At 39.7% G+C, this 12,189-nt stretch overlaps 3 protein-coding genes across 6 annotated transcripts; 2 read left to right on the plus strand and 1 right to left on the minus strand.

The window, feature by feature from the left end:
- The first annotated feature begins 630 nt into the window (after nt 1–630).
- Nucleotides 631–5,514, plus strand: LOC103446477 (external alternative NAD(P)H-ubiquinone oxidoreductase B2, mitochondrial). Its single transcript, XM_008385602.3, has 10 exons — nt 631–948; nt 1,951–2,233; nt 2,315–2,521; nt 2,710–2,960; nt 3,086–3,308; nt 3,438–3,542; nt 4,020–4,289; nt 4,405–4,526; nt 4,712–4,831; nt 5,019–5,514. The coding sequence occupies exons 1-10, from the start codon at nt 860–862 to the stop codon at nt 5,104–5,106; spliced, it is 1,758 nt and encodes a 585-aa protein (XP_008383824.1). The 5' UTR covers nt 631–859; the 3' UTR covers nt 5,107–5,514.
- Nucleotides 5,515–6,566: 1,052 nt separating this feature from the next.
- On the plus strand, nt 6,567–11,754 carry LOC103446480 (protein TRANSPORT INHIBITOR RESPONSE 1-like). 4 transcript variants are annotated; one of them, XM_070806616.1, is made up of 4 exons: nt 6,567–7,453; nt 8,782–9,283; nt 9,560–10,362; nt 10,454–11,754. In XM_070806616.1, the coding sequence occupies exons 1-3, from the start codon at nt 6,945–6,947 to the stop codon at nt 10,313–10,315; spliced, it is 1,767 nt and encodes a 588-aa protein (XP_070662717.1). In that variant the 5' UTR covers nt 6,567–6,944; the 3' UTR covers nt 10,316–10,362; nt 10,454–11,754. The 4 variants fall into 4 exon arrangements, with proteins under 4 accessions (XP_070662717.1, XP_008383827.2, XP_070662718.1 ...); XM_008385605.4 differs by having other exon boundaries at nt 10,516–11,754; XM_070806617.1 differs by having other exon boundaries at nt 10,510–10,739.
- Nucleotides 10,704–11,221, minus strand: LOC103446479 (dynein light chain 1, cytoplasmic). Its single transcript, XM_008385603.4, has 2 exons — nt 11,083–11,221; nt 10,704–10,982 (listed from the first exon to the last, which is right to left on the minus strand). The coding sequence occupies exons 1-2, from the start codon at nt 11,218–11,220 to the stop codon at nt 10,791–10,793; spliced, it is 330 nt and encodes a 109-aa protein (XP_008383825.2). The 5' UTR covers nt 11,221; the 3' UTR covers nt 10,704–10,790.
- Nucleotides 11,755–12,189: the final 435 nt, after the last annotated feature.

Here is a 12,189-nt window from a genome sequence, read left to right on the forward strand (position 1 = left end):
GTGGTACACTACGTATTTTTATGTAAACGATATGAAATTTTATTTTTTAAAGTTATTAACTTTTCAATACATATATCCTAACATTTGTATAATGAAACGTGATGTACTACATCATGTACCGGTAGGAATGGTTCTTCAACTTCAATCTTGTGGCATGTGATGATGTCAATGGGGTCCTTTTCCTTGTATCAAGATTTTTTTCGAGTTTTTGTGCTCGATGGTCAAAAATTAAGAGTTTCAAGTTGTTGAAGAGAGAGAGATTCGAATTTTTGATTCGTTGAGATATGTCATTAAAATGAGCTAATAAGAATCGCATAAAACCCAAAAATAGAAAAATTATATAAGCTAATTACACTATTACAATAACATTTCTATTTTAATAACGTCACGTAAAAAGAAATTCGCATACGACATTGTGCTATTAGACAAAGACGCAACCGTCGGTCCATCTGACAGAAAATTTTCTAAATTTAAAAAATAAAATAAAACATGAGCCGTGCATTTAACGTAGAATCGATCACGCAGCCCTCGAGCTCCAGCACATCATAGGGGCCACCATGGCGGACGTGTCCAACTCTAACAAACGAACCGCTCCGTTTTGATTCGACTCGCATCCGCATCACACGTGGCGAGGGTTGTGCCTTGCGGTCCAAGTCGTCGGCAAGGCTGGAACCTTCGCCTCCAACCTCTCCGGATTCTTTAACTTCTTTTACATACCGCGCCTCTCTCTCTCTCTCTCTCTCCCCATTTTTCTCTGTAACTTCCCCTCTTTCTCCTCCGCCTCCTTGTGCTTCTCTCTCTAGATTTTGTGCTTTTTCGGCTGCAGATCTGAGCGCCGAAAAGCTTGAAACCGCCGAAAATGCGAGGTTTCGCTTTCTTCGACCGAGTTTCTAAAGCCTTCCATGATTATCCTAAGGCTTCCAAAATGCTCGTCGTCGTCGCCGTCAGGTATATACTCTCTCTCTCTCCTCTCTCTCTCTGTCTCTCTGTCTCGATCATCTCTTTCGTCCTCTGTGTGTTCAATCTGCTTCCTCTGTGATTATTCAGTTCGATTATTGAGTATTTATTTGAAAATATGAGCGAAATTTCTAAATTTAGGTTTCTTATTTTTCTAGTTTATTGGCTGTTAATTAATTTCCATTTGATTCCTTTATGAATCGATTATTTCTGTTTAATTCGAAAATATTTGCTCTGTTTTGCTACACTCTGAAAAATTTGCTCTGTTTTATCGCATGCTGAAAAATATGTTCTCTGTTCATATTTTTTGTTCCAAAATTTTTGGAAGTCTCTTTAGTCGATCAGATCTCTTGGAATTATTTCACATATGTGGAAAATTGAATCTGTCAGTTGAAAATGTGAGGAAATTGGAGTTCATTGATCTGAAGGATGTAACAGAATTAGCATGCACAGATTCATCCAATCTTGCAACATATTTCGGGAATTTAGTTCGAAATTATGCGCGTTTACTTGTTTTTGTGTTAACCAGTTTCACTGACTCAAAAGGACGCTGTGGTTCAATAGATCATGTCTTATGGTGGCAATTTTGACGCCACTCGAAACATGCACGAAAATATAGCATTCGATGTGTACTTGATTAGTTCAAGCTATGAATTGCAGCCAATTCGTTGGTGGTTCCGTGGCTATAAAAGAATCACGATCCACAGATTCATCCAATTTTGCCGCATATTTAGGGAATTTAGATTGAAACTACGCGTCTTTACTTGTTTTATGCTTACCAGTTTTACTGACTTAAAATGTTTCTATGTGCATAAAGGTAGTGAACGAATGAGAATGCTTATTCGTAGATAACTAAAAGATCGCAGAGAGTAAAAATTAAATATATGTGGCGCTGCAAGCCCTTTATGAGAGTGATACTACAATTTGGTGTTAATATGCTCGCATATTACATGATGCACCATACGATTATGTTTTGGTTTTGTGCTATGGCAGTGGCGGTGGCTATGTGGCTTACGCTGAGGCAACCCCTGAGCCAAAACTGATCAGCAGCGCGCCTGTCATAGATCAAGTGGACAATAAGAAACAGAAGATTGTGGTACTTGGAACTGGCTGGGCTGGAACAAGTTTCTTGAGGAATCTGAAAAATCCCAACTATGAGGTTCAGATCATATCACCTCGGAATTACTTTGCCTTCACCCCTCTGCTACCAAGCGTTACCTGTGGTACAGTGGAAGCTCGCAGCATTGTTGAACCCATTCGAAACATTGTTAGAAAGGTAGTGCTTGTTGCTTAGTGTTTTCAGAGTCTCTGGTTGCCATCACTTATTATTTGACTGGACAATGATTCTTTTGTACAGAAAAATGTGGACGTTCAATTCACTGAAGCTGCGTGTCTGAAGATCGATGCACAAAACAATAAAATCTATTGCCATTCTAATCTAGAAAACAATTTGGATGGACAAGAAGAGTTTGTTGTGGATTATGACTACCTTATTATAGCTGTGGGAGCCAATGTTAATACATTCAATACTCCTGGTGTGATGGAGAACTGCCACTTCTTGAAGGTTATTTTCTTGAAAACCTTGTATTTGTATTAATCGATATATTCTTGTAAGTTTTCTCTTGTGCAAATAAAATCCCCACATCAGCTACCGCTAGTAGCATAAAGAAAGTGAATGGAGTTTTTTCACCAGGTTTGTTAGTTGATATTGGCATCTTTGTTTTATGCGTCTCGGGGAATTACTTCGTGCAGGAAGTGGAAGATGCTCAAAAGATTCGAAGGACTGTTATTGACTGCTTTGAAAAGGCAAGCCTTCCAACTGTAAGCGATGAGGAGAAGAAGAGAATTCTTCATTTTGCTGTTGTCGGGGGTGGCCCAACTGGTGTGGAATTTGCTGCAGAACTTCATGATTTTGTCAACGAGGATTTGGTCAAATTGTATCCCGGGGTCAAGGATCTAGTTAGAATTACAATTCTCGAGGCTGGAGATCATATTCTGAATATGTTAGTAAAGCATCTGACATGCTAAACCTTTGTTATTTGTTCGGAACTAGTACTTTGTTGTTTAAAGTAGCCATATCTGCTTTTTATTTCTTCATTATCACTGAATTCTTCTCATGTTTTTGCAGGTTTGACAAAAGAATCACATCTTTTGCTGAAGAAAAGTTTCAAAGAGAGGGTATTGATCTGAAAACAGGATCCATGGTTGTGAAAGTAACTGATAAAGAAATCTTTACCAAGGAAATGAAAAATGGCGGGGAAGTATCTGCTATGCCTTATGGAATGGCTCTCTGGTCAACTGGTATTGGAACGCGTCCTTTCATAAAGGATTTCATGACTCAAGTTGGTCAGGTGTGTTTCTCCTTCTCATTGATTCTTAGTTGACTTCTCTGTCTTAAGAAAGCTTATGATGTGCAATTATGTGTCTTTTACAAGAAAATGTCACTGCTATTAAACTAGCATATGTTACTTGAATATCAGGGTAATCGACGGGCTTTAGCAACTGATGAATGGCTGCGTGTGGAGGGATGCGACAAAGTGTATGCAATTGGTGATTGTGCCACAATAAATCAGCGCAAAGTCATGGTAACTGCACTTTTTATTTCTCTAATGTGTTGCAAGTTGCAATGATAATGCTGGAAAATGCAGTTTGCAATAGATTTTTGTCTCGTCATTCTTTTATTTGTTATCTTCTCTGTGAAATAGTATGTTCAGCAGAATGTGGTATTGTTTTTCCTGTTGTTAATCGGCATCAGGAGTTCTGGCTACCTGATGAACAATTGATTTTTATGCTATTAATTTGCATGACTGCGTTAAAATTGGAGGCTTTGATATCTCTGGAGACGGGAGTCATGTAAACTGGAAATTTGACTGGTTTCTCCGATAAAATCAATACGATAAACCAGTTGTTGATTCTCTATTTGCTTAAGCTATATGAAAATCTGTGTGATATGCTAAATAACCACCGAGTGCAGTACATATCTATCGTATTGGATCGATCCTTTGTTTAAATCTTCCATTATTATGTCTAGTTTGTTTTTTTAATGCCTGTTTGCTTTTCAGGAGGATATTGCTGCCATATTCCGCAAAACGGACAAGGATAATTCAGGAACACTTACAATCGACGAGTATGAAGAAGTGATTAAGGATATCTGTGAAAGGTATCCTCAGGTGGAGCTTTATCTGAAGAGCAAACAGATGAAAAATATGGTTGATCTTTTGAAGGAAACAACGGATGTTTCAAAAGGAAATGTGGAGTTTAATATTGAAGATTTCAAGACCGCTCTTTCTAAAGTGGATTCCCAGATGAAAAATCTTCCAGCCACAGCCCAGGTACTTGGTTTGGTACACGAACATTTCGATAATTGTAATTTTTATCAAGACGCATGTTTTCTCCATATAAATAATGTATGGGTCTTATTTGCCTCTTAAATGTCATGCATTCCAGGTTGCTGCTCAACAAGGTGTCTACCTTGCCAAGTGTTTCAACCGTATGGAAGAGGCTGAGAAAAATCCTGAAGGTCCTCTCAGGTTCCGTGGAGAAGGTCGCCATCGGTTTCGACCCTTTAGGTACGATTCAAATTTCTTGTTGAGTGCTTTTTCTGAAGCCATGCTTTGCGATTCTTATGTCTGAATTTTAGTGCCTTTAGTTGATAATTAAACATAAAAACAAGATGATTATCAAACGGACTCTAAATTTTTAGTGACGTCTTGGTCGGTGGTTAATATGTTGAACGATACATTCTTGTGTGAAGGTACAAGCATCTGGGGCAGTTTGCTCCATTGGGTGGAGAGCAGACAGCAGCTCAGCTTCCTGGAGATTGGGTTTCCATTGGTCATAGCTCCCAGTGGCTTTGGTATTCTGTTTACGCTAGGTATTATTACTTATTCTATTTGGATACAGCTGCATAATTAACGTCGCGCTACACTGCGAACGCTTTGAAAATAACATCGTCATGGCTCATCGAGCGGTAGCACCAATCCAATACGCGTATATGCCTTAGAAAAATGAAACGTTTGATTTCATTATCTTAACACATTTGCGTCTGAACAATATTTCAGCAAACAAGTGAGCTGGCGCAACAGGTCACTGGTGGTAACGGACTGGGCTAGGCGTTTCATCTGGGGGAGGGACTCGAGTCGCATTTGAATTGAGCCGCCATCAGACGATATATTGACAAGCACCGCGGCGCACGTTTAAAAAGATCGAGTCTACAAATAAAACAAAATTTTTGTATTCGAATTCAAATCGTTCGTTGAGGAATTACTTACTTGAAGCAGCAGCAGCAGCAGCAGCAGCAGCAGCAGCAGCAGCAGATCTTCCTCTTTCATTGTAACCTTCTCCCAGGCTCGTGGGTTTTTGTGTAAAATAACTGTCTCCATATTCCTCCTACGTCCCAAATTTTGTAAAATAACGTCTCCACGTGGGATTTGAAGGTCCCAAATTTTGCAGTTACAAATTCCCTCCGATTTGGTTGGTGAAGCGATATCTGAATTTTTAGGTCACTTTTACTGTGCACAAGAGCTCTATTATATATTAATTTTCACTTTCTTTTTATATCTCGCTGCGTTATTTGTTTCTAAAAATTCTTAATTTCGCGCTTGTATTGTGAAAAAGTCATCATACACCACTCACCAAATTAAAATCAATAGTCAACTCGTGAAAATTCTTGATTCCGTCCTTATATTTGATGAATTAAGCTGAACAAAAATTTTGAGATTCACAAGGTGACGCATTAACAACGTAGTGCGCAGCATGGGGGTTATATGGACACCCAGGAGAGAGGCCGTTGGTGGAACATGGGCTTGTTTAGGCTCTGGTGGACACTGTGGGTCCAACTGCCCGTTTGGGGACGACGCGGCTTTGCTCTCAGGTTTAGAGAAATATGAACCTACGTACGAGATCATTTTGGATGTCGGCCTGCCTTGTGACAACGAACTCTTTCCGTTCATTGGCAAGTAAGGTGCCGAGGTAATGAGGGATGATGAAAATTGTGACGACAATTCAGCTGGTGCCACAGGGAATTTGTGATACCTGCGGTCTTGGCTGAGATATTTCACTTGCGGTGAGGCATCTGACAATTCTCAAACTCGCAGAGTAGGATTAGACGAGATTAGCCTTTCAACAATGTTCGCGTGTGGAACACGTCTCTTTAGACCATGGGGTGCATTTGAACAAGTCATTGACAATAAAGATTTTTTTTGTTTGTTTGTTTTTTGGGTTCAAGTGGTCGTCGAGGAATTACACAAAGAAGCGGTAGATAATATCTTGAATAAATGTAACAAATAATTGTTGAGAAAAAAGAACATGAAACCTATTAAGACGGAATACCAAGATGATGAACCCTAAAACCTATTAAGCGTTCTTACATATTTTAATTATTTTATATAATATTGCATGATTAATTTGAGAAACGGAAACGCTTTCATTTGTAAGCGTGTCTCATATCTACTTCTACTTCTAAACTTGTACTAATGTTATGAAAGGGATCCGCCAATCTCCCAATCTGGGTCTTTGAAATTTAATTAAACGGTTAAAGTTATTATAACCTGTAAACGGATTCCCTGTTTTTAATCGTTGGATCAAATTTCAAAAACTCAGATTTGTTGATTGGGCAATAATATATAGTATTAGGTACAATAAACTACCATAATGTATTAAAAAAAAAAACCTTAATTAATTATTAAACAAATAATTAACTCCATTATTAAACCAATAATTAATTATTCATTCATCTGTTCCTTCTGCTGTAATACGCAAAGGTCTTTGGGTTGGCCCTTCTCTCTCCTCAAATCTTTCGTTCATCTCTCTCTCTTCATCCAAAGCTTTCATCTTCATATCAATGCCACATCCCACCATTAAAAATTTCAAAGCTTAAAATCTTTCCATTTTTTCAGTTTCAAATCTCTATCTCGTATTCGGATCCGCACAGCATTTCCGGGTTTTTGTTTTCAGTCCGAGTTCTTCGTGCTGCATTTTTTTTATTCATGGATCCGAAAAGGAAGAAATCCGGGTTGCACGACCCGGAAGACGAATACAGGGTCCGGTCGGTATTTCCCGACGAGGTTCTGGAGCGGGTTCTGGGCATGGTGGAGTCGGGAAAGGACCGGGGCTCGGTGTCGCTGGTGTGCAAGGACTGGTACGACGCGGAGCGGTGGTCGCGCCGCCACGTGTTTATCGGAAACTGTTACGCCACATCGCCGGAGATTGTTTCCCGGCGGTTTCGTAACATTCGGAGCGTGACCCTGAAGGGGAAGCCCCGGTTCGCGGACTTCAATCTGGTCCCCGACCATTGGGGCTCCGATGTCCGGCCGTGGGTGGAGGCGTTCGCCGCCGAGTACCCGCTGCTGGAGGAGCTCCGGCTGAAGAGGATGACGGTGACTGATGAGAGTCTGGAGATGTTGGGTGTTTGTTTTGGTGGGTTCAAAGCTCTCTCGCTTGTCAGCTGTGATGGGTTCAGCACTGATGGCCTTGCCGCCATCGCCACTCACTCCAAGTAAGTGTTTTTGTTTTCAATTTTCTGGAATTATAAGTGTCCCTTTACTTCTTTATTTATTTTGGAGTATTTGTTTCGATCATATTATAACATGCAGATTTATTTATACGCTAATTTGATGACATATCAATTTTATCGTCAATTCATATAATAACATTTGAATTAAAACATTGCGTGTTTTTAGGCTCGGCGGTACAACTTACTATCAATTTAGTCCAAAGCGAACTTCGTATTTCAACTTTGTCCGATTTTATTTATGTGCGTGGCTCATGCGAAAAGTGTTATCAATTTAACTTAAAAGGTGAAAAAGATCATTTTGAATCTAATTTAACAGTCGAAATTAGGTTTCAGGCTTTGAAATGACCTTTTCACCCATGTACATAACAAAAATACTCCACCTCAAAAAAAAGAGAAAAACCCCCTCAAAAAAAGTGATTCTGATTTTACACTTGTGTTCTGCTTTACTCTCTTTCTATTGAGAAAACCACCCCCACTACCACCACATGGATCATGATCCTCTTACGAGCAAAGGATGAAGATCCTCCTGATTAAGTTCATCGGGTCGTTGAAATTTTATCCAACGATTACAATTATTATAATTTTTAGAAATGTTTCCTGTTTGTAATCGTTGGATAAAATTTCAACGGTCCGATGAACTTGATTAAAAGAATTCTCATCCTTTGCTCAAGAGAGATCCTGACCCCACCACATCGCTCTCTCTAGTAGTCTGTATTTTTCTGAGGGGAATATTCGCCTTCTATTCAAAAGCACCCCACCATCAAATATTTAGTGGACATAATAGGTAGGTCAATCAATACAGAGTTGACAGAGTTGACAGGGCAGTGTGCATACTTTTTGCAACTGAAAACGAAATTTCCTTCTACAGATTATAGATTAAAGTCGAAGTGGCGGTAATTGAAGATAAGATAAAAGAAAATTGATTAAGGTGGTTTGGATATGTGTACTGAAAACCCACATAACTTATGGTTAGAAAATGCGATTATGAGCCAGAGCCTTGATGGACAGAGGAAGATCTAGGAAGACTTTGAAAGAGACTTTAGAAAAGACATTGAGTACTTGGAGCTAACGATAGACTTGGCCAAAACTAAGTATAGATGCATTTTAGATTCATACAGCCGACCCTATTTAGTGGAATAAAACTTTGTTGTTGTTGTATAGGTTAACAGTAGTTTAGAAGATCATCTTATGAAACAAAAAACACATCTATGAGAATTCTTGTCTCTTGTCTGCATTGTTTGTTTTTGAAGTTTATGTTGAGCTTCACTTGTTGAATAAACTAAATCGATCCCCTCGTAATTTGACTACAGGAATTTGATTGAACTTGACATCCAGGAGAATCAAATTGATGAGAAAAGTGGCAGTTGGTTAGGTTGTTTCCCTGAAACATTCACGTCTTTGGAAATACTGAACTTTGCAAGCCTGAATTCCGACGTCGATTTTGATGCTCTTGAGAGGCTTGTAAAAAGGTGCATATCATTAAAGGTGTTGAAGGTTAATAAAAATGTAACCTTGGAGCAACTGCAGAGGCTTCTTACCAATGCTCCTCAACTTTTGGAGCTCGGGACCGGCTCATTTGCCGTGCAAGAGATCGCAGCCTGTCAGAATTCACAATTCTTAAGAGCATTTAGCAATTGCAAGAATTTACACACCCTCTCTGGATTATGGGAAGCAACCACTCTTTATCTCCCAGTTGTATATCCTGCATGTACTACAAATCTTACTTTCTTGAATTTGAGTTATGCTGCTGCTTTGCAAAGTTGGGACCTTGCTGAGCTTGTTGCTTATTGCCCACGTCTCCGGCGCCTTTGGGTAAATTTACCACATCTTTCTTGGTCTGCAATTCTTCGTTTTGGGAAAGTTTATCAATATATGAGAAGAACAGACATGGTTTATAGTTGGAAAATTAAAATCATTATTCATTGATCACGCGGAAGACATAAAAACTTGAACTCGGTTTAGTTAACTTGTTTATTTTTCTGAACATTGCAAATACTTCATCAACAAGACTACTAATGTTGAAATCAGAGAGTTGTGCACCGTTGAAATCCTTAGGTGCTAACTCTTGATATCAAATTTTTATCACAGGTACTGGACACAGTGGAAGACCAAGGGTTGAAGGCTGTTGGATCTAACTGTCCTTTGCTTGAGGAACTCCGTGTTTTCCCTTCTGATCCTGATGGTGATGGTATTATCCGTGGGGTGACTGAATCAGGGTTTGTTGCTGTGTCTCATGGGTGCAGAAAACTCCATTATATCCTCTACTTCTGTTGGCAGATGACTAATGCAGCTGTAGCAACCGTTGCACAAAATTGCCCCGATATCACCCACTTTCGTCTCTGCATAATGATCCCAGGGCAACCAGATTACATGACGAACGAGCCTATGGATGAGGCTTTTGGTGCAGTTGCGAAGAATTGCACTAAACTCCAACGGCTTTCAGTGTCAGGTTTATTGACTGACCATGCCTTCGAATACATTGGGAAGTACGCTAAGAATTTGGAAAAGCTTTCAGTAGCCTTCGCTGGAAAAAGTGATTTGGGGATGCAGTGTGTGCTGAAAGGTTGTCCAAAGCTCAAGAAACTTGAGATAAGGGACTGCCCGTTTGGGAATGCAGCTTTTCTCTCAGATATAGAGAAGTATGAATCCATGAGATCACTTTGGATGTCAGCCTGCAATGTGACTATAAACGCCTGCCGGTTATTGGCAAGTCAGATGCCGAGATTGAACGTTGAGGTAATGAAGGATGAAGGGGATGATGACTGTGTGGCTGATAAAGTTTATGTTTACCGTTCTGTTGCTGGGCCAAGAAGGGATGCCCCGCCTTTTGTTCTCACTTTCTGAAGATTCAAACCTATTCTGCTAATGCTTTGAAGCTTACAGAGAACATGGTACCCTCTCTCTCTCACACACACACGCACACGCACACGCACAAACTCATGGTCATTCATGCAACCTTTTTCCTAATTTACCATGGGATAGGTTTGCGCACTAGCAATTGAATGGATCATCAAGTTACTTATCTTTGAATCTGTAAGCATCAGGTTGCATGGTCTTCAACTATCCTGCTCCCAGCTGAAACTATTTCGTGAAGCCCTGCCTCTGACCTAAGAAAAATATTATTCATACAGCCTCAAGCTGCAGAGGACATTTGATAAAGATATTGGATATGAAATTTTCACTTTCATTCAGCTTAATGAAATGGAAGGTCGACAGAACGAAGGGCCAGAAATTACAGAACTTGGAATTCGTTTATTTATTTTCTTGATGTACATATTTGAGGAGAGCAAAAAGGAAGTCAAGGTTTATGAAGCAGAGCTTATGCCTTCACAACCTCCAGTGGCGGGATCTTATCTGCTTCCACAGCGAGATTAGCCGTTCCCCTGAAAAGCAAGAATGCAAGGCTACCGATGAAGAAATAGATGAAGCAGCCTTGGCTGTGTGTCACAAACGAACCAAAATCTGTTCCTACGATGCATTGCCACCCCAGCCCGTATGTCTCGTCGAATTCCTGCATTGAAACAAGCAAAGAAGGTAGAAACAAACACTTGAATTCAAATCATTTAGCGAGGATTCAATGCTGAGGATAATCCAGGAAAAGGAGAGGTGACCTTCTTTATGAATTGAGCAATTTCAGTGGGTTCGGTGACATCGAAGTTATCGAGAGCCTTTGCAGCTAAATGGAGAGCGTCTTGCTGCATTGCTTGAAGCATATCAGTCTCATTGACGACGGCTTTGCCTTCCAACATGGCTCCAGAAAATCCCGCCTGGAGTTGCCGCTGCTGTTGGGAAATAGCGAAAAAGGTAGCAGATAAAGCAGTTTAGATTGCAGGCATAGGCTGTAGTGAAGCGAATTATATCGAACGGGAACTTCACATCTCTATGTGGTAGTCTCCATGCTGTGTGTGATTATCAAAGAATAATGCAAAGGATTAGAGCAAGGTGGTCAGAAAACAGACAAGATGTTGTGTCATGGATGATGGGGTCATGGAAGATGCATTGCTTGTGTACAGGATCTCGCATCTTGTTCGATCAATGGCTGCGATAGCGAGGGGCAGTTTTCAATTGGGGGTCCACATTATCTCGAAGAAGCAGGACGTTTGTGGTTGTACAAAAGATGCTTCCTTTGAATTTCAGGATGGTGTTGTGAGGTTCATAGTCAGTTGTGTTTTTTTTTTTTACCTTTTTCGTTGATCCAAGAATTTGTAGCTTGTCATTGATCAATGTTGATGAGAAAAATACTGCAAATTAAATCAATAAAATAAGAAATATTGCTTCTCTCATTTTGCACTCAAAATGAATGTGGCCTCTCTGTGTTGTCTCAATCATTGATTGATACGTGCTTATAAACTTAACTTTTCTTAACTTTGTTGTCAGAAACTTAATATGTGTCAGTCAATGATTAAAGCCACAGAGAGGTCACACCCATTATGGATTGAAGAACTCTATATGCACTTTATTGAAGAAACATTTGGCCCTTGGAGAAGTGTCAGCCTAAAAAATATAACTAAATTTGAGCGGAAATGAGTTAAGTTTATGATAAGTTCTAGATTTGATTCGAGATTATGATACGTCCCGGATTCTGTCCTCCAAATGTGAATAGCAAGGCTTGAGCCTTTAATTATCCATCAAGGCATATGATGTAACTGGGCTTTTACATGTTGGCTACTTTATGCAGATATGTTGTTAGTTTCAAAACTACATATTTATCAGTATAT

The sequence above is a fragment of the Malus domestica genome, chromosome 10 (genome assembly GCF_042453785.1).
Source record: "Malus domestica chromosome 10, GDT2T_hap1".
Lineage (NCBI taxonomy): Eukaryota > Viridiplantae > Streptophyta > Magnoliopsida > Rosales > Rosaceae > Malus > Malus domestica.